Source organism: Carassius carassius, chromosome 24 (assembly GCF_963082965.1).
Source record: "Carassius carassius chromosome 24, fCarCar2.1, whole genome shotgun sequence".
Classification (NCBI taxonomy): Eukaryota; Metazoa; Chordata; class Actinopteri; order Cypriniformes; family Cyprinidae; genus Carassius; species Carassius carassius.
The window spans coordinates 25,462,567-25,490,017 of record NC_081778.1 but is presented as its reverse complement, the minus strand read 5'-3'; the positions used below and the strand labels follow the sequence as shown (position 1 = coordinate 25,490,017).

The following is a 27,451-nucleotide window of genomic DNA, read 5'->3' as shown; positions in this document are numbered from 1 at the left end:
GCCCACAGTGTAATGTCACCCATAATAAATTCATAAATGTGTAACTCCCTTAATGCAGCAGCTCTGCAGGGAGACCCACAGTCCTGTCGAGCTCTCGCTGTGCACAGTCCACACAGATACAGAAGTTCAGGTCACCAAATAATGATCACAACACTGATAGTCACCAAAACTGAGCACACTAATGCAGCAGCACAACTCCTCAACAAACCACCCCCTGTTCAGAAACCGTGCAGTTTTCACCTGTTCAAAGTCTTGACGTTGTTTCACTTATTGATTGTTTTCTCTTTATAAGGCAAACTTTAGTCCTTAGGGAGTGAAATACTTTTTTTGATTGCCATTGGAGATGCGTTTCGCTGATATAAAGTAGGCTTTCTTCAGAGTTGTTGTTTTTTGGGGGATTTTGTGTACACTTTGCCCTCAACTGACAATCTAATTGAACTCTTCTGAAACATTGAAGACTGGTTTCTAAAGTCAGTATTTAATTGTGATTTATTATTATGGTTGATTCTTTTGTCTTCCTAATCTTTCATCAAAAGTGCATTCTTCCTCTGAAATGACTTATCTGTTTGTCTGATGTCAACTAGGCCGTGTTGGTTTAGTTCATGTTAAGTACTAATCAGATAGCTATAGGCATCGTATTAGACTGTAGTTGTTAGTGTAGCTCTCCAGTAGTTAATGCAGTAATTTAATGCTAGTTAATTTTATTTGCAACATTTTACACCGCATGTTAACTAAGCCCATTTCCCTATAATGCTCAGATATGCGAAGATCCACATCCCCATCATCGCCTCTGTGTCAGAGCACCAGCCCACCACCTGGGTCTCCTTCTTCTTTGACCTGCACATCCTGGTCTGCACCTTCCCAGCAGGCCTCTGGTTCTGCATCAAGAACATTAACGATGAGCGAGTCTTTGGTGAGCACGTTTAAGATCCTTGACATTACCAGACAGAGTTTCTGCATTCAGTTCATCATTTAAAGTATTTACAAAAATCCTGATAGTTTGTTTGCAAATGATGTTTGATTTTATGTTTTTGTCTCTAATGAAATGGCATTTAAACATTGGCGTGACTTGAATAGCCAAAAACGTTTTTGGGGGACACAGTGAATAAAATTAATGAATTAAGCTGATGTCATTTTCATAGTTACTTTGGAATCTCATCTTAAGCCTTAGTTTATAAAGTATTCAACCATAATATTAATCTAAAAAAATATTTATCCATTGAATTCAAAATATATGAAATGTTGTCAGGGTATATTGTTGACATGTCCCTTGCTTTTCTGTAAAATAATTTAAATTTTGGTCATCTAGAAATGCCACTAAACATCCTTGAGCTTATTTCTGCCAGCAGGCTGTTTATTCTGAACAGTTTTAAGTTGAAGTGACTGTCCTGTTTATGCCTGAGAACACTCACTGCTGTTTTGATGTCTGCTATGGTTATTTGTTGAGAACAGAATGCATTGAATTTTTTTTTTTTTTTATGGCTGTCATGGCATATCTGGAGTCTTTCAGCAGAAAACAAACAAGGGAACGTGAACAGGCAACATGTTGCTACATGTTTAAAGGCCCACTTGTTTTTTTTTTTTGTTTTTTTTTAGTTCTCTCTGGAGTTTTTATCCAGTACAGAACTATAAACACTTAAATCTATACTGCAGTGCCACATTGTCTGCTGGAATTGTAAGTGATGTTTCCCTGTTGCCCTCTAGTGGCTCTGTACGCCATCAGCGCGGTGTACTTTGCCGGTGTGATGGTGCGTCTGATGCTGACGCTCACCCCAGTGGTGTGCATGCTCTCAGCTATCGCCTTCTCCAGTGTGTTCGAGCATTACCTGGGTGATGACATGAAGCGTGAGAACCCGCCGGCTGAGGACAGCAGTGATGAGGACGACAAGAGGAATCAGGGGAATCTCTATGATAAGGTCAGCGAAGGGACAAAGTCAGGTTAAAGACCCCTTGGTGGATAAAATGTTGACCTTTAAGCCTGCAGTACAGTAACACATGCATGGTATCTTTTAAATGCATTTAAATAATAATAAAAATTAAATTATTATTATTATTAAGCTGTATTTTCTTATATATTTATATGTATGGGTGTGTGTGTGTGTGTGTGTGTATATAATCAAAATAATTATTGCAACTATTTTTTATTTATTTATTTTTATTTGAGTTGGTATAATTAATTTTATTAATAATACATTAATTTATTAAAAAGGTCTGGCAAAGGACCACTTGGTAGAATTTATTTTGCATTTTATGCCTGCCTTGTAATAGCATATGTATGGTAGCATTTAAATAATTGTAATAGTTATTTTTATTATTGTTGTGTTTTTTAATAATAAGTATTATTATTATTATTATTATTATTATTTACTATTAAGTGATTTTAAATCAAATCAAAATAATGTGCCATTATTACAGCTATTATTCTTTTTACAATCATTTTTATATATAAATCCATATAAAACATTACAAATAATAATTTATAAAATATTGTAGTGTCATATCTATTCAATAATTAATCACATTTATAGCAAATAACGGTTATCATTAATTATTTTTAGTTTATTCTTATTAATTTATAAGTTATTGTTATTATAACAACTGCAACTATTGTTAGTTTGTAACAGTAATTGCCAGACCCTTGTTGTTTTATAGGGAATACTTTGTTGTTGCACAAAACCGAATATTCAGTCTGGTCTAATTGGTTGGTCCTTGTGCATTTGCAGGCAGGCAAAGTCCGAAAGCATGTGTCAGAACAGGACCGCCCAGAGGAGGGTTTGGGCCCCAACATTAAAAGCATCGTTACCATGTTAATGTTGATGCTCTTGATGATGTTTGCGGTGCACTGCACGTGGGTCACCAGCAACGCCTACTCTAGTCCCAGCGTAGTGCTGGCGTCGTACAACCATGATGGGTAAGAGCACTTTGATGTGATCGATTTCTTGTCTAAAAGGAATATCTGAGTTACTGATTTTTCTTAATTTATTTATAATTTCCTCCAGATCCCGCAACATTCTGGATGATTTCCGTGAAGCGTATTACTGGCTCAGGCAGAATACAGATGAACATGCTCGAGTCATGTCCTGGTGGGACTATGGGTATCAGATCGCAGGAATGGCCAACCGCACCACGCTGGTGGACAACAACACGTGGAATAACAGCCACATAGCACTGGTGAGGACAGCTAACTCTGCTTCAGACACTACGATGGCGCCTGATTTGCTGTTGTTTATGAATAAATGGTGACTCTTTCTAAAACAGCAGGAACTTTTTTTTTTTTTGGTATCAGTGCTTTGGCTCAGTAGTGCCATCTTGAGGACAATGAAAGATCATGGTCAATATTCTGTTTTCTCTGTAGGTCGGTAAAGCCATGTCCTCCAACGAGAGTGCAGCCTATGAGATTATGAAGTCCTTGGATGTGGATTACGTCCTGATCATTTTTGGAGGAGTGATTGGATATTCAGGCGACGACATTAACAAATTCCTGTGGATGGTGCGCATTGCTGAGGGAGAGCACCCTAAAGATATCCGGGTCAGTGTCATTCCTGAAATTTCTGTAAAAGAGTTAATTTATATTATTGTGTTATTGAATTTGTATAATAAAGGAAAGGTTAGGCTTGGACAAGTTTTTTTCTTTTCTTTTTTTCCTTCAGGTTAAATTAAGGGTTTTTCCATTGTTTTAATTTATATAATACCATACCTTTTTTATTTATTTATTTTTAAAGAAGAAACCAATTCAATGTATAGTTGATATTTGTGGCTTAATACTATAGTAAAGCAATAAAAGATTTTCTGTTTTTTTTATTTGATTAGCTGTGGTGTGTTCTATTAATCCATATGTCAGAAACGATTCCTCAAACTGCCTTCTTGTTGTTCTTTTGTAGGAAAGCGATTACTTCACACCGCAGGGGGAGTTTCGGGTGGATAAGGCCGGCTCTCCAACCCTGCTCAACTGCCTAATGTACAAGATGTCTTACTACCGCTTTGGCGAAATGCAAGTGAGTGTTTCTTCACTTACTTCATTAGGTCCATATACAAGAGTCTCGTTATTGTGTTGTGACATTTGGTTGAAATCAAGAGCTGATCTTTGAGCTTGAACCATTGTACAACTCTGATAGTGTATTAATGCACTTATAGATAAAGCCTTGCTGCTTGCTTAATACCAAACACCTCCTCCACAGCTGGACTTCCGCACACCACCAGGATTTGACCGGACACGAAATGCAGAGATTGGCAACAAGGACATCCGTCTGAAGCACCTGGAGGAGGCGTTCACCTCCGAGCACTGGCTGGTGCGCATCTACAGGGTAAAGAAGCAGGAGAACCGACAGGCTCTGGACCACAAGCTCCGCAACATCGCAGCTAAGCAGAAGTACACCTCAAAAAAGGTTCTTCACTCTCTATTCCATTAGAACAGCATTGTTATGGTTCTTGTAAAAGTTGTAGCTTTAAGCCCCGTTCACACCAAGAACGATAACTATAAAGATAATGATATTAGCGTCGATATCGAACGATATCGTCTGTTTATTCTGAGCGCACGTGCGTCTGCCGCTTTAAATCCTCGAGCTCGTTACAGCAGGATGGATTCTGATTGGATGTCAATGTTTATATCGTTCAACAGCTGGAAAAAAATCGTTCTGAAAATGATTCCAACGATACCGTTTCTCTATGCCTTTATCATTATAGTTGTAGTGTGGACTCTGCTATTCTTTAATATTGAGAACGATTTTTAGAACTATCTTTATCGTTATCTTTATAGTTATTGTGCTTGGTTTGAATGGGCCTTAAGAGCAGTGTTTGTATTAAGACCATAGTAACCACCGTAGCAAGTTAAAATGTCAATTTTCTGGAATGTTCTTAATTGAGGTTCATGAATGATTAATTGATCTTTCATTTTAATGTTAAAATAACAAAATTCATGTTGGAGGGCTACCATGCCCATGTCGCCTTTTTAATAATACTGTTTATAATATTCATGAGATAATAAATAAGGTTTAAAAATTGTACGTTTATTTGTATAATCGTAAATAATTTTTATCATATGAATATTATTACAGTGTTATTAAAATATAACTTTGTGTATGCATTAATTTTTTTTTTTTTATAAAACTTAAAACTATTAATAAAACTTTAATCCATAACCCATGTAATAAAATAACTTTTTTCAAACATTAAGGCATTTTAAACTAAATGAGATTTCAGACAATTTATTAATGAAAATGTGTCCTTTTATTATTTCCCAGAAAAAATGCTGCGGTGAAATTTAAATGTCAAATATAACTAGCTTGAAATTAAGGCAAATCCCAAATCAAATAAATACAAATCAAAAAAATCTCTTCATGTAAACAAACTAAGGCTTTGCCTGTACTCTTTCCATTAAAAATCAAAGCAACCCCTGCATTTTAATCACAGTCCAAAAAAAAGATTCTAATTACATGTTATTTAGATTGTAATTAGATTGCATAATTTTTCAATTTGAATAGAATGGTCTGATTTGTGAAACTATACAACATAAAATATCTGAACGAAACGAGCATCAGACGGGCAGAATGAGATTCAAATGTCACTCTCTGACAGCAGGTGGCGCTTATGGAACAGCAGGTATTTACAGCCTGCTGGCCCTTTAAAACCGAATGCAGGGTGCAATATAATGATGCACATGCAAGTTTCTTTTTCGACTGTTTACGTTTGCTTAAGACATTCGAGAATACTTGGTGAATACAAGATGGTTATTTTGAGAGAATTTGCATGTCCGTTCAAGCGTAAGGAAATGCATTCCTTAATTTTCTAAGATTAACATGAATCTACATTATAACACGGTCTCTTTGTACTATCATATCCAGTGGTAAATTTCCAGTATGAATGTTGACTATTCTGATGTGTTATTTCCTTTTGTTCACAGACAGCCAAGAGGAAGAGGGGATACATCAAAAACAAATTGGTTCTGAAAAAAGGCAAGAAACTGAACAAGAAGTCTGTTTAGGAATTGAATGAAAACCTTGAGAATGGATAAAGAGGAAAACAAATGACAAGGACTAATGCAACTAGTAAGTAATCCACCAATCAAAAAGAACAAACACTTTGTCTGGCGCCGCCCACCTGAGAACATTTGATTGGAGGCTTTAGGTCCTGTGATTGCCATAATGACACCGAGGTTCCATGATGGGTTCGAGGATGAGGCGAAGATGGGGATCTGCACCGCGGTTTTAATTTGACATCTCTGGACTTAAGTTTTGTTCTTGTTCTCTTCTCTTTTCTTTTTTTTTTGTACTTGAATGTGCTGGTGAAGCGAGAGCACTGCCGGTGTCTCAAACGGCACGCACTGTGTTTGTGGTACAGTTTAATATAATCCAACCGAATGCTAAAACAACCAACAAATATGAATTTGATGAAGCTCAGTGGACCTTGGAGCACCAAAGAGATTTTTCGTTTTGTCAGAGCCTGTAATTAACTTTTGATTAAAAAAAAAACCAACAACTTAAGAATAAAAGATATGGAAAAATCTAAAGAAATTTGTAGCCATCTACAGTGCGACAGCCTCTAAAATGCTCTCTTGGTTTTAACTGTTATCTAACGAACCCGGTTTCTTATGTGACAGAATGCAGTGGGCTCTTTGTGGCTCTTGTTTTTTTTTTTTGTTTTTTTTTTAAGGCAGACATTGCAAAGGACTCTATTAGTAATGTTTAACTCTCTTATATATAAATAATTTTGTTTGTTACATCATTTTGAATGTTTTCGTTTAGTTTTTCTATTCATTGTAAGATTTTATGCAATAATTCTAAATTCAAATGAAGAAAAATCGGCTTTTATTTCCTGTGTCGCTCAGTTGTTTTGTCCAGAGGGGGCGCTGTGGTTTGGCATCTCCTATGCACAAGTTTGCAAAAAACAGATGTTTATGGACGTTTTCTTCGGCCAATTAGAAGTCTTTTTCCCCCTTCCTAAACAGCTTTCTGCCAAGACAAAAAGTGAATTGAATTAGTTGTAGGTTTATAAAATGCTGCATTACTAGCCTGAATGCACTTTGTCTTAGTTCACCTTAATGTGGATCCACTACTGAGTAGCATGCAGGTGGAGAGTGCGTATTTTTAGTATGAATATTCAGACTTATTTTTATTTTTTTTACATTGAAAAGGGTGCTTCCTGCAACATCCAGTAGGTTTTCTTTTCCTCTGTTCTTCTGGGCTGCCATTTAAAACTTCCCCTCTTTGTTTGTTTTCTGCCTTTCTGGTTTTCAACATTGCATATTGCTTTTGCATCATCTGTTTTTTATAAGATAATTAGAAGGAAAATTAGATCGTTTTTCCCCTCTTCTCCATAACACATCCACATTATTCTGCTCTGAAGCTTAGGGGAAGGTATTTATTAACAAGAATGCATTTGAAGTTGAGAAGAGGAAGCCTTTCATCCTGAAATGCATAATCTGTATTTTCAGTTTCATTTTCAAGTTAAAATTTATTCCATAAATTGTAAAATAAAAAAAGGAGGGAGAGGCAAAGATGCTGTTTGTGAGAATAAGTTGATGCCATTTGTGAATAAAAGAATCAGTGAAAGAATCTGCCTTATCCATGTTTGTAATCTCACTTCTTTCCTTTTTTTTTTTTTTTTTTTTTTCATTTTGACATCTTGTATTAATAGAAATGTTATTCAAAACATCTGCTCCAGCTGCTCGTCATTGGTGTTATTCTACGGGTTTCCTCTAGGTAGCAGCTCCTGCACATTACATCAAGCAGGTGCTGTCGTCTTAAGTGAATCAGATGAGCTGTACTTGTCATGTGACTGGAAAAGTACCTCATGACAACACTATTCTGAAAAATGTAGGCTTCAGTCTGACATTTCCTTATTCCGATTCGAACACAAGCCAGTTTAACTGACAGCTGTGGTTTACTACATTAGACACATTGCAAATGGAATGCGTTTTACTTTCCACAAAAGCTGTATGAAGTGACACCCACAGCATTCGCATCTGCAGAAATAGTCTTTGAAATAAGTTTCTCTGTTAAAGAAATGTATAATGTTAAAAATTAAACCATGCAAAGGTCAAATTTCTGAAGATCTGCTTTTTAAAAACCAACTTGTATTTGATGGATAAGTAAATTGACTGAAATGCATGCATATCACTGACCTTACTAAATCATCATGAGGGAAAAATACATGTACACCATTATTAAATATCAATTTTATTCTTACTTCAGGAAGCTCAACTGAAGCACAATACTGTCCTCATATGGTAAGATTGATTCAGTCATTCAAATGAAATAAGAACATGAGCGGTGAGCTCTATTGGAAATGAATACATACTCAATGCCACTTGCATCAATATCTGCCTTTGTTGTTCTAAAATACCAGTTATACTCTGATACAGATGCTACATCTCTCCTGTGTGAAAAATCACTTTACTCAGTATTATTGATTACCAGATGTAATATACAAATATAAAGATATTGCACAAGGTCACACAATTCAGGCCTCCATGTCCAATCTTTATCATCCAGAGGGTCTTTTAAGGTATTTCTACCACCCTCAAGTTCGTTTTTTTGTTTTTGGCACCTTCCATTCTCCATAAGAAGAGTTGGAAAAACTGATCAATGTCTTTCCCTGCTGCTCGAGTCCCATTGGTCGGACACTCCCATCCGCGGGGCTAGAGGTCTGTGACGGACCCAAATCATGTGGCTCCAGCGTGTCTTCACTTTGTCTTCCACAGAGGATTGTGGTACACCCATCCGTCCCCCTGCAGCCAATTCAAGACACAAGAAACAAATGTTAGGCATGCTTGATCTGATTCGAGTATCAATATCCTGCATGACAAATGTAGTTTCGCACATCTCTAGGAAAGTGAAAATTGTACTTTTATGCACAAATGAAGGCTTAGACACGACAAGTCTAGAAAGCCTCACCTCTTTAATGAAGTACTTGGGTTTCCAGGTGGTGTTGCTGGCCGTTCTCTGCTTCCCTTCTCTCCTCTGTTTCTCCTCCAGCTGGTGTTTGTGTTCAGTAGCCGCATCGATATCGCCGGCCTTCAGCGTTGCCGTCACGTGCTGCCACAGCCGCCTGTTAATCATCGTCACAAGATTGAGGTTTTGTAAGCTTAAGTTTAAAAGTAAGTTTAAGAATGGTTCCAAACTGAACAAATTTTATTTAACTATTTTGTGCCAAAATATCTTAAAAAATGTACTTCAAAGGGGAAAAGAAATAATGTTTTCAACAATTAAAATAAATTAGTCATTTATATAATTTATATTTTGAACAATATAAATATTAATTGATTGAAAAAAAAAAAAAAAAAAGACCAAGGGTGGACAATAAATAAATGCATAGTATGAAGAAATATGAATAAAATAATAATAATAATAATAAAAAAATATATATTCATATACTGTATGATATATTTGTCCATTATGGGATATTTTAAAATATACTTAAAAATATATTGAAAATTTATTTTTTGCCACATGGTCAATCACTTCACAAGTCAGTTAAGTTTCTTGAGTAGAATAAAGCTGCAAAGCTTTGATGTTTAGTCCCAGGGTGTTACATCTAGCCATATTGATCAGGATAAGAAAAGCAACCTCAGATGATGAATCAGCCATATTTTTTATTAAACCAAACCTTTCGAGGATCAATAGATCCACACTTTTTCGCATGCATACCACCGCTTTCATGCACCTCTCTCCTTATGATTGCATTACTCGTGTCTGCTGAGAGCATTAGACTACTCTTATGGGGCTCTGTCCTGTCCAGCTGGATCTCTCCTTGACAATAAGTCAATAAGCAGCATTAGAGATTATTAAATGAAGCCTCCAGCTTGCTCAGGGCCAGAGCGGTGCATGAGGGTCAAGAGTATTTTATAAAAGCTCTCAAGGGGCAGGATTAACTAAAATGCGCTAAAGTGCGGGATGCTCATCCACCATGGTATTATCTAGATCACTAAGCTGTGATCTTTTGCACTTATTTATTTGTATTGTCCGAGTACCTCTAGTCCCTTAAGGTTTCACGATTCTTCCATTTGAAACATAATGAAAACAGACAGTAATGGACTTGTGTTAAATGAATAAAGCAAAGTAACTCTACAAATGTTATTTATATAAATGTATTTGGTCAATTTTGTACTTTGGCGAGTTTGAGATAGATAATTTTGGCCTTTCTGCCACTAGACCCAAATGGCTGAAAAAAAAAACAAAACAAAAAAACAGAATAAATAAAAAAAAAAATGTAAAGAAAAAAAAAAACAATTCTGCAAATAAATAAATTCTGTAAAATAAAATAAAATGTAGTTATTGACAAAGAGTTGCCAAATTAAGGTAATTTTAACAATATTTAGTTCAGTATCCCCCTCGATTTTTTCACTAGCCAAAGGTTTAATGCTGCTACACACGTTATATAGAAAGTCTACTATTGGATAAAAAAAATGCAAAAATAACATTTTATTTAATTTCTAATAAAACAAAATGGTAAAACAATGCTTTTAGCAACTTTAAAGGAAAATCCTTTGGGTTCATTCTTATTAATTCTCTTATAAGCAACTCAATTGTCATTATTGAAGCTAAATTCAGGAAAACATCTCCTCACCTTGATTCATACTGGCCCTGTTTCTCCAGTGGCCGGATCTTTTTCTTAATGACTGGCAGTTTGGACGTGTCAATCACTTTGGTCTCTCCGCTGCTGTAGGTGAACTCCAGCGTCCCGTTCCACTCCCCCTGAGCTTTGAAGACGATGGTGCCGGTGGAGTTGTGTTTTACCTCAGCCGTGACTCTTTTGGAGAATAAGAGAAAATGAGTTTAACCTGATCTCCAATAAAACAGGCTCTCAGAGACAAGTGTCTTCACTCTCACCTGTGAACCTTTCCTCCATAGAAGGGTTTGGTGTGGAATGTGACGGTGGCAGAGTATCCGCTTTTGGCGCAGGAGATGGAGACTTTCCCACCCAGCTCCACCCAGGGCACTGTGAGGATGGAGCGGGCGTAGGCAGATGGCAGTGTGAACACATACTCCTCATCATGCTCCAAGAGATGTAAAATACCTAGTGTAAAGCACAGGGCACAGGTCACACACTCTTCAGCAGAACACACTCACCAGGAAGCACAGCTACAGTACAGAACGGTTTCAGCTCAACTCCAAACAAACGATTGACAGCAATTCTGATTCACACTGATCCCAAAGCTCTTGCATGATTGGTGCAGCGGAGAATTTCTAAATCTCATCCATCTCATTGTGTCCAGTCCCAACCAAGTCCTGTAAGAATTCTCTAAATAATGAAATAAGATCCTACTGGATAAATTGAAATCACATATTTCAACAGTCATCAGGATGATAGTTTTTTTTTTTCTCAATAAATTTAACTATATCAGTTTCCTGGTGTACTTTGATTTTTAATATATTATAATGCAAGCTTGGAACTACAATTGGAATTTATTTATTAAAATGATGAATTGTGTCTAGCTGTGTAACTTGTGTAACATCTGAACAGTGCGAGCATGTTCACAGCAGCTCTCTCAGTGGGCCTGGCCTCTTTTTCTTTGGGTGGTTACATAATAGACAGCTGCCTAGTGGCAAAATCTCTGTGGGCTTTTAGCCAGTCTGACAGCAGCACATCTGTTTCCCAGAGACAAGAGAGCTGAAGGGGTGCTGGTGAAGTTCGCCCCCCCATCTCTGGCTCTCTGCCCCGGAACTGTCAAACATGCTGCGCCCCCAAACATTGCTGCTGGAGCAGTTCCTTGTGAGAATGCTGATGCCAGAGCTTCTCTGATGATCCCGGTAGAGGACGGCTGAACTCATCTGTGCTGCCTGACACATGTGGAAACTACATTTGATGGAGCCGACATGGCTGATTAGCAGAAGGGTCATACACTGTGTGAAGGGTGTTCAAGCACCCATAATTCACTCATGATGTCAATTTGTAGGCGAATCTGGAAATGCTAATTGACTATGGGTTCCATCAGGAATTTCGAATTGGTTTTCAGAACTAAATATTTTCTGTAGCACGCACACACACACACACACACAGAAGTACTATATAGATTTTCAACTATAGTAGATGAGGGTGAGAAAACTATAATTTTCATGTTTGGGTGAATTATCTTTTAAATGTCCTGCTGCTTCAAATAAGAGCATGTACTGTACATTACTAGAGGGGATTAGTGTTAAAGTAATTAATCTTGTCCTAATTACAGAAGAGTCCTAAATGGTTAAGCACACCAAGTGCTACCTTCATCCTGCATGATCATCCACTTCAGTGCACACCTCTGAGTTTGGGAGTTTTACAAACATGCTTTGGCCTAGAAATTTCTATTTCAAATAAATGCTGTTCTTTTGAACTTTCTATTCATCAAAGAGTCCTGAAACTAATTTTCCCACAGTTTTCACAAAAATATTAATCAGCACAACTGTTTTCAATGTTGATAATAATACAAAATATTCCAAAACACCAACTCAGTGAATTCGAATGACAGATTTTAATAGGATCATGTGACAGTGAAAACTGGAGTAATGGCTGCTGAGTGAAAATTCAGCTTTGCATCACAGGAATAAACTAGATTTTAAAATATATTCAAATAGAAAATGGTTATTTTTAAATTGTAATAATATTTCACACACACACACACACACACACACACAAAATACTCTACTTTTGATTAAATAAATTCATCTTTGGTGTGTTTAAGAGACTTATTTCAAAACATTTAAAAAACAGTAGTGAATGTATACATGGTAAACAAATTTAGGGTAAAATGTTTTTAAATCTGTTTTAGTGCTACATTCTCTAAGTATTTATAATAAACATTTATCTTGTGCCATCGGACACTTTGTCACAAAGCATACTGGGATTTTATTCCCTGTGAAAAATAGTCAAAACAAGGTATCCTTATTACAGTTTTTCTCGATTGGTTTGGCTCATTTCTTGAAACCAAGATGACATTCTCAAAACCATAAGGTCATTTGGCCAAACAGTCTTACAGTTCTGCTCAACATTATAGCTCACTAGCAAAATCAAGTATCTTTCCCCAAACTCTTCTTCCATGCTTCAAAAGCAGATTCCTTTCCCATATAAAAGGTCAGTACAGTCAAAATAGCACAGATCCTTCTCAATTGCCTTGGCCCATGTGCATTCATTTAGTGCTTTTGTCAAAATAACCTGGATGGTTTAGCACAACACCATGGATCCCCTGCAAAAGCTCATATCTCTCCCAAAACAGTTTATCCATGTGTCAAAACTAAATATCCTTCTCATATAAATAGTCAATGCCCCCAAAATGCATTATACCTTTGGCATTGTTTAAGCACTGAAAGTCAAAATGCTTAGACGTTTTGTCACTGAGGCACAGGTCTAGCAACAGAATACCACTATGAATAAAACTAAAAGATTTTACAGTAAAATCAGCCTCCAATAAACCACTCATACTCAAGGAAACTGTAAACATTTTTATTCGTACAAAGAAATGTTAACATTAGAGAACATACTGTGAAAAGAAAACATACAGGATTCTGTAAATGTGAACAGTTATAAACACAAACAAAAAAAACTCTAGCCTACCATACTGTAAATAAAGTTTCAGAACTATAGTACAGTAATATTTTCAGTGGTCGCCATTGTCACCCTCTCTTTCCTGGCCACCATCCTCATCCTCCTGGCCATCGACGCGCTGCTCTCTGTTAGGCCATAAATTCTCATCCACATCGCAAAGGATATTTTCTCTTGCGATGCAGCGAGGGAAGAAACGGCGTGAATGTTTCAACCATCCCCTACATTGATCCCCTGTGAAGTCCTCACATGCAGCATCCATTGCATGCAGCAGGGCCCTCTGGTCTTGAGCCTGATGCTCATACACCCTCCACCTCCAAGCTGAAAAAAACTCCTCAATTGGATTTAGGAAAGGAGAGTAAGGTGGAAGAAACTCCATTAGCATCCGGGGATGGGTGGTGAACCAGGTTCTGATGCGTGGGCCACGGTGGAAGTTCACATTATCCCACACAATGACATAATGTGGTAGCTGAGGTCCTTCTTCACCTCTCTCATTTTCCGGGATCAGATCAGTATAAAGGTGGTCCAAAAAATTGAGGAGCTTTTGTGTATTGTAGGGCCCTAAACTGGGAATGTGTGTGGCCACACCTCTTTCTGATATAGCGGCACACATTGTTATATTTGCTCCTCGCTGGCCTGGGACATCCACAGTGGCTTGGTGGCCAATGATGTTACGGCCACGCCTTCGACCTTTGGCCAGGTTGAAGTCAGCTTCATCAACGAACACTAGGATGTGAAAGGTTTCGTTGCCTTCTAATGCCATTATTCTCTACAATAGAATAAAAATAAATCTAATCAGTCAAGTAGAGACAGATACTGCAGGGAGGATCTAAAGTACTGTAAAAAGAGGAAGTGAAAAACTGAAGACAATTTCTAGGCAAAATGCTCTAGTCACACAAAGCTGGATTCTGAAGGTAAAAAGGATAAAGCAAAACAAAAAAAAAGTGGTAACCATGTCTTACTGTAATAGTGTTACAATGATAGACAACCAGTAGTTGACTTACATGCACATACTGGTACCGCAGCTCTTTCACTCTGTCAGAGTTTCTCTCAAATGGTACCCTGTAAATCTGTTTCATGGTCATCTGATGTTTCTTCAATACCCGGTCTATTGTGGAGATGCTGATAGAGTTTATATTTTGGAACATCACATTGTCTAGAAGGATTGCATTACGAATCTGTCTCAGTGTGATGGCATTATTTGCAATGACCATGTTGCATATTTCTCGTTCTTGTTGTTCATTTAGAAGTTTTCTTCTGCCACCCACTTGAGGCTGTCGTCCAATCCTAGACATACAAATCAAAGGTCAACACTGTAAATTTGTTACAAAATGAGTTACCAATGTAATTGTACTGCTGTTTTATGGTACTAAAAGTGTGATGCACTGCACAGTGACTGGAATACTATTCACAGTATTTTCTCCATTTTTTTTTCTTTGTCATTTTTATAGTATCATATAACATCACATGAAGATATTACAGTACTCTAGGCCTACACACACACCAACACTGAATAGTTCAATAGAATAGTTCTGTACCTGTTTTCCCTGCGAAAGGTTTGGATGATGGAGGAGACTGTAGACCGAGGCACATTAGGCTGCACTCGGCGACCTGCCTCTGCCATTGTGAGGCGATGGTTTATAACGTGGTCAATAAGGGTGGCCCGGATTTCATCTGGGACATCATGGTGCCTCCGTGCTCCTCGGCCTCTTCCCCCTATTCCTCCACGCATTCTCACTCCTCCTCTTCCTCTTCTTCCTCCTCCTCTTCCTCGAGCAGGAAGTTGCTGTTGTACTTGGCGAGGTGCTTCCATGTTCACACTGCAAATGAAACTGGCCCCGGGCCAAGCTCTGTCTATATACTTTTGGCAGCAATCATAATCATAGACAACACCTGTCAGGTAACTAAACAAACTGTTTGATTGGTCATCTGAGATGTGGGAAACTGCTCCTTCGTTAGTTCTAATTTCACCTGATTGATTGTCAAGTACTGTCATAAATTTATCAAATGTTCCAAGAAATTCTTTCATGGTATTATATCTTTGACTAATTTTGACAGTTGAACAGACAATTGTGCATATGATGACTTACACAATGAAACCATGCTGATATGTTTTGGAGAGAGTAACCATTTCACTGAAAAATCAACTAATCAGTTTAGATCAGCAAGATCTATTTATTTGGAAAATGTGCTAAATGTGGGCTCATTGTGCTAACTGTAGCTACTTGTACATAATCATTTGAAAAAAAGCACAGAGTCACTTGAGACATGTACTAAAGCATTTGCAATTTGATAAAACCAATGAAAAATGACATTCTGTTGTGAACAATTGCAAGGTGGTTTGGAGATTTGTCCATGTTATTTTGAGAATGTCATCTCGGTTTCAAGAAATGAGCCAAACCAATCGAGAAAAACTGTAAATTAAGGCAGAGATTCTGAAACAGCCGTGGCATCATGGGAGTGCAATGATTTTGCCTTAAAATGCTCCCTTTGTTGGCAGCTCACCAGTTTTACAATCAGAGTGAAACATCAAGCAACTGAGTGAAGTGAAACGTCAAGGGAAGCAGAACATTTCTATTGTTATTCTGTGAGACAGATGGAGTTGTGATATAAGCACCAGTAAATATCACATGCCCTGAGGCCGACACTCATATAACCACTTCAGCTGATCTGGAAACAGTGTGCATCTGAGAGGATGGAGGAAAAACCGTTCTGCCTGAATGAGCAAACCCTCAGGCTTTAATCCAACAGTAATGAACAAAACTCAACGATCCCAACAGACAAAGGATTGCCATAAACACAACACAACTTTATGAATAAATAAATACTTCTAAGAAACTATATTAGCAGTTTTTCCAGAAATGTTTTTAGTATGCAGCCTGACTCACAGTAAGATCTCATGGATGGACATTCTGATTGGCTGTGATTTGTCACATGGCAAAGTAATTTACTTTCATTACAACACTGTCTCTTTTATCTTTCTTTGTCATTACACTGTATTGTTTTAAACCAATTTATGAAGTTTTAAATAAAATAAAAATTCTGGTCAATACTTATGACTATAATTAGTTTCATGTTATGGCTGATATACTATACAAAAGTATACTATTTTGTTTAAATAGAACTGTCTAAATAGATAATTAATTGAAATAAAATATAAAATCATTAATTATTATAATAAAAAATATTAATATAAATCATTAACATAAAATATTATTTTAATTAATCTATTTGACAAGGCCACGTTCAATGTTCCCTCTAATTTTTTCCAGAACTGAGCAAATTCTTTTTTTTCTGAGCGCACATTTCAGTACTGTGAGCAATTCGCAACCACACGACCTGCCGAAAATGACCACGAGCCTGCGTTAGCCATAGGGGATTTAAAGAGATGACAGCAAATGCATCAATATGTTTACAAGGTTGATATTTATTCAATAACCTTTATAATGTTTGGACTTTGGGAAGATTTTAATGATGGTGTTTTACCAGTCAGTTTAGTTGAACTTAAAGGATATTTGGTTGATAAGGTTTCAATAAGGTTTAGAGAGGTTATGACTGGTTCACTGGTTATTATGACTGATAATGATATATAAAAAATAAAAGTATCCAAGATGTTTAGTCATTTCTCAGCAGGTACAACATTTAAGTGGAACTTCATTGAAAGAAAAATGCTAATGCTGTGCTTAACAAAAATAGGCCTATTAAATTGACATGGTGTAAATTTTCCTAAATGTAGCCTATATAAACAATTGAATAACTGCAACAAACTAGTGCAACAAACTAGGTTACAAAACGTTTGAATTTCTTTGAGGATGATAGGCCTATCAGGCCTATGAAAGACACATCTCTCCAAAGAACAGCATCTGAAAAACAGGTTAACCAAAAGATTAACATAATTTCTCTTCAAAACACAAAATCATTATTACATTAAACAACTGCAAATATACTAAAACAGAATGAAACTACATGATTCAATGACTAAACATAATTATGTCAAAATGTTGTTGCAGTAATCAAGATCACTTTGATCTATATTGTAGGCCTAATAGGTCTAATTGAAAATATTGGAAATAAATTTCTACCTCAAATCTTCTCTCGCCTGTCTTTGTCCCCTTTCCAGTGGTTGTAGACCTTGTCAAGGTCTATAGGACCCTCTTTTTGCCTTAATTTAATTCTCATCAGTTGGTCCAAATGGAAAACTTCAAGGCGGTTGCGCGATTTTGTCTTAATGGCATTCATTAGGCTGAAACCGCGTTCACAGTCGGCGCTGGATGCTTGGAATGTGCCACAAATGTCAAGAAGTTGTGCCAGATCTGGAAAATGCTCACTTTTCAGCGACCAGGTTACAATCTCAGAAAATGATCTGAGCAGTCCGATTTTCCTTTTTTCATTAACCATGAACTTGAATTCGTTGTATTGTTGACAAATGCGCCCCGGGACCGAATCGTCTGCTTCATGCATAAGCGCTTCAAACTTCTTCGCCAGACTGGTCACGTCATTCAGCCCATGATCAAATTCACCAACTGCATGATCCAACGTGTCCGGCTCAAACGCAGCCCACTCTTTGAGCTCATTTTCAGGGAAGCGGGCATCCAAGTGCTCACAAACTTTATGGACAAACAGAAGAATGTCCCGTGTGTTCACTGCACTCTCACTTTCCAAAACTGCGAGCGCTCGTTTGCCCCAGTGAACTCGCTCTCCTAAATATTGCGCTCGTAGTTTCTGTATTTTCGCTCTGGCAATGCAGTGCCCATCCATGACCGTAAGATTACTGCGCTGTAAGCAGGTGCACAGCTGAGCGAGTTCCTCAAGCACTTCTGCTAGCACAGTGATAGCAAATTTGTACTTGGTGTCGGTTAGTTTTCTATGACAGTATTTCGCAATGGGGTCAGAGTCAGCATCTTTTGCACAGTATTCGGTCAACGCGCTGAAATTTCGCAAAAAAGCGTGCACAGCTTGGTAGCGTGACAGCCAACGCACTTCATTCAACGGTCTAAAAGACAGCGAATCCACTTCTAAAACCTCTGCCATCTCTGTGAATTTGGCTTTCTTCACAGATGATCTGCAAAACATGGAGTATACTGTCCGGAGTAGCGTTTCTACCTCTTTCATTATAGGGACATCTTTCCATGCGTCATCGATTCCTAAGTCCTCCCTATGGGCCACGCAGTGTTGTTCAGTCAGGTGCGGTACCTGACGCTTCAGTAAAGCAGCCACTCCTTTATGTCTGCCTAACATGACAGAAGCACCATCTGAAGTAAACATGACCATTTTGTTCATGTCTAGCGCATGGTCTGCGTAGAACTTGGTAATGGCATCAAGGATGTTTTCTGCAGTGCATCCTGAAAGCTGAATGATTCCAGCAAAAACGGTCTTGTAACTGAAATCAGTTTGCTCCCGAAACTTAATGTAAAGGACAAGCATCTTATGCACTGAGATATCGGTACTTTCATCCACAATTAGTGTGTGGACACGAGCATTTCTTATGCTGCTTATCATCTCAGTCTGCACAACTGAATTGATGCATTCCACAAATTCAAAAGCATAATTTTTGCTTCTCCAACTCTGAGGTAGGTCGACGTATTTTGCCATATGATCGTGTATATCCTGAACTGATAACATGGACATGTTGGTGTTAATTGCTAGCATCACATTGTCGATCAATATTTTTATTTGTTCAGGGTCGGATCGTGCTCTCTGAATTCTTCTCTCTCGGGATTCATTAGTTTCGGTGAGAATTTTATCGATAGAGTTCCCATGTCTAAGTCTTAATGTTTTCAATGCGTCTACATGGACTTTCTGTGTCAGATGACGCTTTAGGTAATCAAGCTTCCACTCGGACCAATGTTTCCCCCGAGCGAACTCTCCTTTCACTTTTGCCTCCGAGCAGAATTTGCAGATCACGCCACTCCTTTCTTCATATGTAAATATGTCTGACAGTTTTATCCTACCTGGACCATCTTTTGTGTCAGTTTGGACTATTTCATCTAGCCACTCATGTTTAAACGTTAGGCAGACCTTTTTCTGGGGCACCTGATCTGCCTTTCTCTTCGCCATGGTAGCCTACTGTATAACTGCTGCGGGGCGCCCGCCAAGAGTAACCTAGGATACTTGTATGTAAACATTCTAACGTAGGCTACATCCGGCTTGGTTGTCACATCTCAGTATTTTAAATGTTTATTACCTAGCCTGCATCGCCTTTGATGCTCAGATGTTTAACCCTTGAAAAAAAAATTGTGCGGTCTGAAAAATGTGCGCGGTCTGAAAAATCTATTGCGCGGCTACTTCAACTGGCCTGCGCGGCCGCGCACGCGCGCAGCTTAGAGGGAACATTGGTGCCAATAAGTGTTATTTTTGTATGGTACCAGTATACTTTTCATCTTTATGTAAAACAAAATGCACTAAAACTGAATTTGGTTTAAGAGAGACTTATCAGACTCACCTTCTCCAACCATTGACACTCCTATGGACATGCCCATGAATTTGCTTTTAGTCCAAACATGAGTGTTGACGCATATCTGCTGCTCTTTGCACTCGCAGTAGAATCCAGAGACTGGGGGGTGATGGGACACCTGCTCAGCCACAAACCGTAGCCGGTAAGACCCTAACCCCTCACTGGAGGTGATCTGGGTGGAATGAGCAGCCGCAGGGCTTGGACTTGAGCTGGTAGTCCTGAGGGGCCGCACTTTATCTCGCTGTACGTCCCATGTGCAGTGGAAGCTCTCCCCCAGAATGGGGTTGTAAGGCTTCTTGGCCACCGCTCCTTTACGCCCCTCGTGGAAAGCGGTCAAGTAGTATTCCACAAACCGAATCATACGTTCCTCTGCCGTCACTCCAGATGTGATGGCCAAAAACACATCCGGATGGGCCATGAAATTGGCATACATCTCCAAAAGGGAGCGTTTCTCTAGGATGAACGTGGGCAGCACCACCTGAGAACGAAAGATTTAGGCATACATTATCTGACCGATCTTTTTTGTTTTGCTGGTATTCGAGTTTGAGTGAGAAAATATCTTGATGCTTATATGAGGAAGCTTGAGCAGCAATTATATTATTGTATTATATTATATAATATATCACCCCAGTCCTCAGTGTTTGCGCTTCCAGAGAGAATGTCACCATTTCTGTAGTTTGAATCCTCAAACATCATAAAAAATCACACTGATTCTTTAGGATGAGTGAGTGAAACACTGAATCATTCACTCAACCAATTCCTTCAGATACACTGACTTATTCACTCTTATAACAAGCAATGACTCTGCTGAGGCTTTGTTCAGAGCTACAGTAATTTGGTCGTAACTGGCAATACTGTGTCTAAAATTACTCAATAATAACTTGTTTATTGAACTTCTGTATTAAAGTAAGATCACTTTTGCAATCTGTTTTCCGATCAGCATGGCTATGGTTACCTGTGGCACTCACATCCGCACAGATATAAAAAAACAGCAATCTTAGTTGTGTGATATTGCTTATATTATTTTATATTGTTCAACTTCATGCAAACGTGATGTGCTGTCAGTGTAAATGCACCTTAATACTGATCCACAAAGATTATAGTAATACTATAATAACTGTATGCTTGTCTCTGTGTTACAGAATCTGACTCCATGGATCAAAGCTCTGTCCGTTCCCCCTAAAGGCCCACAGTACACACACACACACACACACACACACACACACACACATCACTGAACTTCCTCATCTGATCTATCCAAATGACCGCTCAAATCCTGCTGAACTATAAACACAAGCACAGAAGGAAATGTTCCTCTCTGAGAGACTAAACAAAGTCAAGGTAGGTAGTAGAGAGAGACGCATATATCACAACTCACACTGAAATATTCCTCAGGCTGATTAAACATAATTAGGGCAATAATATCCAGACACCTCTCGACATGCTTGAATAAGTCCGTTAGATTCCTAATCAAGAGGACGAATAGGAACATCAAATCAGATAACGTTTCCGGTGACTGATTATGTAAAGTATAATTATGAAAGTGAATTTCCCCTGAGCTATGACTATGTTAATAATATTCTTCTTCACGTAGTGTGGCACATCCTCAATCTGTGTCTAAGACTGGAAAATGTCCATGCAATGCTTTAATACATGGAAGGAAGCATGGAATTGTGGAAAAGAGGCACAAAGCTGTGAAACTGAGGTCCAGTTATTAACGGTTACATATGCCTTCACTTCAGTTATTCACAACTAGTCCGTCTGAGCACGGTCAAACACATGTTTACTTTCAAATAAGGACAAACCATACACCTCTATTATTTTTAATATGAAGCAAATTATAACGAGTTACAGCATTTTTCATTTCTAAAGGGGAAAAACAACAACAAAACACATCTACTTTTAGGGATGCCAGTCAAATAATTTTGATTACTTTCTTATATATATATATATATATATATATATATATATATATATATATATATATATATACACACAAATGTAATATATAATAAAAAAAAATTTTTTTACAACAATAATTTTACAACACACACATATATATACATATACATACATATATATATATATATATATTACAGGTACAGTATATGAATTCAAAGATAATCATTCAAATACTTGTTTTTATGGCACACAATTTGTGGACTGCATTCCACAATGTTCCAATAATAAAAATCTAATAATAAACAATTCCAAATCATAAAAAACTGGAGAAGCATCCTTTGTTCCCTGAGATCAAGAGTGGATAAATAATCTTGAGTGGTTCCTGTTTGTACACCACCATTAACTTCATGATTAGTTTGGGTGGGACAGCAAGTGTGTGTGTGTGTGTGTGTGTGTGTGTGTGTGTGTGTGTACACATACCCGTGTGAGGTCCATGCCCAGTTTGAGTTGAGACAGCAGATGGAGGATGATGCTCCTCTGGTCATCTAAGACTCCGAGGTCTTCCTCCTCATTATCTTCTGTGTCTGTGATCTCCTCGCTGGAGTCCACCGATTCTGAGCTGGAGCTCTGCAATCACACACAAGACCACTTGTGATTTACTGTTAATTATATTTATATGCCTAACTTCTCTGCACCTCATCCATGGCATGCTGTGAAAGGCCATATCAGTCCATAAGAAAAACAAAATAATGGTAAATCATAAATTAAGTTCAAAATTCTGAGATATTAAGTTATAATTATGACATGAGTCTATGAATTAATTTCAACTATGACAAAGTTTTTTATTGTCTTTATTATGACTTTTTAAATCTCATAATTTAGACTTTTTCATCTCATAATTATGACTTGCTGTCTATTTTTCATGTAATTATTTTAATTTACCAGGACATTATTTATGATGGCGGAAATGGGCTTTAATACTATACTGTCAGTCACCACAGACAATAATTTTTAAACGAACCTGATAACGTTTTATTGACATTTTTTTTCTTAAACAGTAAAAGAAACTAAAAAGAGACAATGGTTTAATTTCTAATTTAAATGTAATCTGAAGTTGTCATTGTATTATAACTTGTCATTTAACTTAATCTTTTTTGTATTAATCTTAATGCATCTTTGTAAAAAAAGTTATATATTTTTTTTCATTCTCTTAAAATGAAAAATGCTTGTAGGTTGCAAGGCACCTGTGTGTCCAGGCTAATATAGCTGGTACCCCCTGCAATCGCTCATACAGAAACATTACATTGTTCCTAATGCATAATGTAAAGAAGCACCTGCCCCAAAGCATCATGGGAAGTGTATAAAAATCCCCTTCCTCTAAGGGCTCTATGTAGATAATGTTGGCAGATGTGCGGAGCAGATCACATGATCCTCTGGATCACTCCTTTTTCCTTTTCAAGACACATGCATGTGAGTAACTGAGGGACAGCAGATGGGATCTAAATGGGTTATAATATGATTAGACTGTAAAGTAAAACAGTAGGGTTTTGTGGGCAAGCCATAAGGCTTACAACTGGGCACAAACCATAGCCTGTGCCGTTATGGCTCAATTTTATTAAATTATCTTGCAAGCCATTTATCATTTCTCTCTTAGCGGTAAAAAGGGAATATTGTGTTCCTGTAAAAAGTACAGGAGTTCATGGAGACGGAGGGGACGTCCTTATTTCAAGCTGCACCAATCAACCTGAAAATTTCATAGAACAAGAGCAGAGCACTTCCTTTCTCCCTTTACATCATCACAGATGTGATTAAATAAACATGCAAGGTAATACCTCCAGTGTGACCACAAATCTATAACACATGCATCACAAATACTAAATACAATGTTCCATGCTGGCATCATGTTCAATTAATTCTAGATACACTCAGGACTGTCCTTGTATTATTCGCAAAGGAACATGTCGAGGACACTCGAAACAATTTGTCCTTTCTCTGAGGACGCTCAGTTGGCTGGTTTTGTTTTGTTGGGGTGTTTAGTAGCTGCAGCAACTAGCAAAAAGTTGATTGTGGAAGCGGCTCGTGCAAATCAATTCAGAGCTAATTAAATACACAGCGAGTTTAGAGATGCAGCGGAATGAAGAGAGTAGAATAGGGAAAAGCAAGAAAATGTACCTTGATGTTTCTCCTAGAAAACAAAGGGATTGACTGGAAAGAAAATAGACACTCTGTCTTCTTAAGACTTTTCTGTCAGAGAAAAACACTCCAGTAATCTCAGTCTCTTTTAAAGTTTCAGAAAATATCTTAATGCCTCAAACTGTGCTCAGATTTACCCTGTCTACAAGAAAAAGTCACAGATTTCTCATCAAATTCTCCCAAAAACAAAGCGTTGTGATCCACATTACTTTTACAGCTCAGTACCCTTAATGTTAAAATGGTTGCATTTGTGTTTATTTCTCCTAAGGCAATTTAACTGAGAAACATCTGAGACAAAGTGAATATATACATAAAACATATCTTAGAACGCAACTTGTCATCTGATCTTTCAAAGAGCAACCTCTGAGCAATGGTACCCCCCCCCCCCCTCCGGTAGTTTAAATATGTCAAAATGCTAGCAAAAAAAAAAAAAACACATTGCAACAATGAATTAAGTTCCCATCTTTCCTCACTCCCAGAATTCCAGAGGGTCATCCCTCCCTCTTGCCAACAATATAAACATGCATTAAACTTACATTCATTTCAGGGCTGGTACAGAAATATGCTCTTGGGTGTTCATCTCATATATTGACTGTGGTGGTATCCACAAAACTCTCTCTTTCCCGATCTCTCACTAACTCTGACACTCTTATCTCGCTGCCCAGCTGTCCCTGAGCCGAGGAAGCGCTGCTCCCTCCCACTCTGCCAGTCTGTACTCTCTCTCTCTCTCTCTCTCTCTCTCTCTCTCTCTCTCTCTCACTCTCTCTCATAATCTGGCTCCTGCCTCAACTCACCACAGACCGCTAGTTTAAAATACAGCCAAGCTTCAGGAGATTTGTTTGCTCAGGTCCAAGGAGGATGGAGATTAAATTGAGACACTCCATATGACCTTCAATCTGTCAGAGCCACTCCCACTTTAAATCACTTTTGTAGTGCCCCGCCCCCATTATAATGCAACCGATTGCAAGTACAGTAAGTCAAATGTAACTAGCTTACCATGTTGGACAAATTCGGTATGATTTCAGACTGATTGAAGACACATCATTAAAATCAAAGTATGTTTAAGTTAATTATCGTGTCCAGTCATTCCCAGTTCTTCATGCAGTAATCAAACATCCTCTTTAGTTACCGCTCCAACACTAGTTAACACACCGACACCAAGTCCCCATTAAATAAAAACAAACTCTCTGCAAGTCAAATCTTGACTGACATCTTCAACTTTCATTTGCTTAAACAGAAAAAGCCAGTAAAACAAATCTAGATTCTCCTCTGCTACATACTGCAGAAGTAGTAAGAGTAGTATGGAAGTATGCTATTCAGAGCACAGCCTCTGTGTGTGTGTGAAAGCAACATAAGAGAGAAAAAAAGCGGAGAGAAAATGAAAAAATCCCCTAGTCAGAGGATTAATCGTGTACTATAGACTTCACATTAGTCATTGGTATGATCTCGGATTATACTCTGCTATGTCTTGAGTTCGCAAACACAATTTAAAATATAGTTTTAACTCCAGGCTGCTTCAGCTTAGGATACAGAGATGCCTTCTTTTGTACACAATGCAGTTAGCTCTATTATACTCTAGATGAAATACAGTGAGGTTAAAAGGCATTTTGAGATACCTTTGAAAATGGTTAGATTGCAAATGATAAAAAAAGCATACTTTTGTCAGGTGACGTGATATCATGTTATAGCTCCTGGGAAAACAGTATGGGCTGGTGGGAAAGCATTGTTTAAAACAGTAACACCATGAATTAATAATAAGCAACAGGACGTTGTCTTCAGGGACGCTGTTAACAGAAGTGACCATGCACTGAGAACAAGATGAAACCACGTTACTGAGACAAAGAGTGTTTAAAGAAACTTAAACCATGTAGCTTACTTTAGGTTTAAAAGAATATTTTATAAAAGTATTGTAAAATAATAAACAAATGTAAAGCTAAAATGTAGTTTGTAGTTAAGGTTTTAAAAAATGTACTACAAACTATATTTTATCAATTATTAATTATAATAATATATAATAATAAACAATGAATATATTATATTTTAAAAGGTAAAAGCTTGTAGCTTGTAGTTTACTTTATTAAATTATAACATTTATCAAAATATTTTACATTATATTGAGAAATTATAGAAGTAGCATTTTAAAAAACATTTTACTTTTTTAATTTTATTAATTATTATTATTATTATTATTATATTTTAATAATTTAATATTTCTTTATTGAAAATACTTATTACATATTAAAGTATTATTATAATAGTATTTAACACTCAACTGACTAAATATTATTAGTAGTTATATATTAAACTACAGACTACATTTTACTTTTAATCTTATATTTTTTCATGTTACATTGATAATAATATTGTATATAATAATAATAATAATATCATATCATATAATGTAATAATAAGAATACAATGTTGCTTATTTTTTGCAATAGTAAAAGTAGATTGAATAATTTCAGTAATACATTTTTGGCAAATTAAAAAGAAACAAAAAATCAAGAAAATGTACTCAAGCGAACTATTAAAAGCACATTTTGATACTTTTCCAAAGAAACTGATGTCCAGTGATAGAAATGTGTCTAGTGAACTGACCACTGTTAAATCTTTTCCATTTCCAAGCTTTTTGTTGTACTTCTGAGAGTGTTACCTTTCAACCCCAACAGAGGCGGGGACAAATGTTTGCCTTCTAGCCACACACAGACAAACATCTCACCCGAGAGGCACAAACCAACCCTCCACACACCGATTTGAATCTCAATGAGGATCTGCATCGCTGCCTCTCCTGTCAAACATCTGGGATATGTATGCTTGATGGGCCATGTCTCATAGCTCAGGTTTGTTTTTCTGCTCCCTGCAGTTTTGCTGCCGTTATTTTCCTCTAACAGCGAAGAAGAGTGAGCTGTCAGACCAAGCTGGTTCATAGACAACACTGAAATCTCTCTCTCACCTTGAGAGTGCTGACAGCTTCATTTAAATACCAGTTGTCCAAAAATCCAATAAAAACATTGTCTAAAAAAAAAAAGACCATTAAATGCTTTGTGTACATTATTCAAACCTATTTCACTTCCTTCCCAGACAGCTTTAGACTGTCGTGACCGCTAGTCGTGACTGCTTTTCTCTGTGGTTCACTTGCAATCTTCAATCACTGCAATCTATTCTGCTCTCTGCTTTCCTCTACTGGTGATTACGATGAAGTACAGCCATTCTAATAACAAAAACAATAGGCAATCTGCCACAAGAGATCTTATCATGTTTCATTTACATCAGAGCTAACAATCTGCATGCATTAAAACACACGCAAAGGTACACATTTGTCAATTTAAAGATTCAATATCTCATTCAGACAAATGCTTTGGCGTTTGGCCAGTGGTGATAAAGGAGAAG

General features: G+C 37.4%; 2 protein-coding genes across 2 annotated transcripts in view; one reads left to right on the top strand and one right to left on the bottom strand.

Annotated features, from left to right (window-relative positions):
* The window catches only part of LOC132103284 (dolichyl-diphosphooligosaccharide--protein glycosyltransferase subunit STT3B-like), a 52,114-nt gene extending 44,555 nt beyond the window's left edge, over nucleotides 1–7,559 (top strand). The window contains exons 9-16 of the mRNA XM_059508257.1: nucleotides 759–913; nucleotides 1,705–1,916; nucleotides 2,724–2,911; nucleotides 3,000–3,171; nucleotides 3,356–3,529; nucleotides 3,882–3,995; nucleotides 4,179–4,385; nucleotides 5,900–7,559. Of these exons, the coding sequence (XP_059364240.1) occupies nucleotides 759–913; nucleotides 1,705–1,916; nucleotides 2,724–2,911; nucleotides 3,000–3,171; nucleotides 3,356–3,529; nucleotides 3,882–3,995; nucleotides 4,179–4,385; nucleotides 5,900–5,980 (1,303 nt within the window). The 3' untranslated portion in view covers nucleotides 5,981–7,559. The remainder of the gene's footprint in view (nucleotides 1–758; nucleotides 914–1,704; nucleotides 1,917–2,723; nucleotides 2,912–2,999; nucleotides 3,172–3,355; nucleotides 3,530–3,881; nucleotides 3,996–4,178; nucleotides 4,386–5,899) is intronic.
* A 600-nt stretch (nucleotides 7,560–8,159) lies between these two features.
* Nucleotides 8,160–27,451, bottom strand: part of LOC132103283 (oxysterol-binding protein-related protein 10-like) — a 43,463-nt gene continuing 24,171 nt past the window's right edge. Inside the window, exons 7-12 of the mRNA XM_059508256.1 lie at nucleotides 22,349–22,495; nucleotides 19,955–20,444; nucleotides 10,827–11,013; nucleotides 10,564–10,746; nucleotides 8,892–9,045; nucleotides 8,160–8,725 (exon numbers count right to left, since the gene is read on the bottom strand). Of these exons, the coding sequence (XP_059364239.1) occupies nucleotides 8,681–8,725; nucleotides 8,892–9,045; nucleotides 10,564–10,746; nucleotides 10,827–11,013; nucleotides 19,955–20,444; nucleotides 22,349–22,495 (1,206 nt within the window). The 3' untranslated portion in view covers nucleotides 8,160–8,680. The remainder of the gene's footprint in view (nucleotides 8,726–8,891; nucleotides 9,046–10,563; nucleotides 10,747–10,826; nucleotides 11,014–19,954; nucleotides 20,445–22,348; nucleotides 22,496–27,451) is intronic.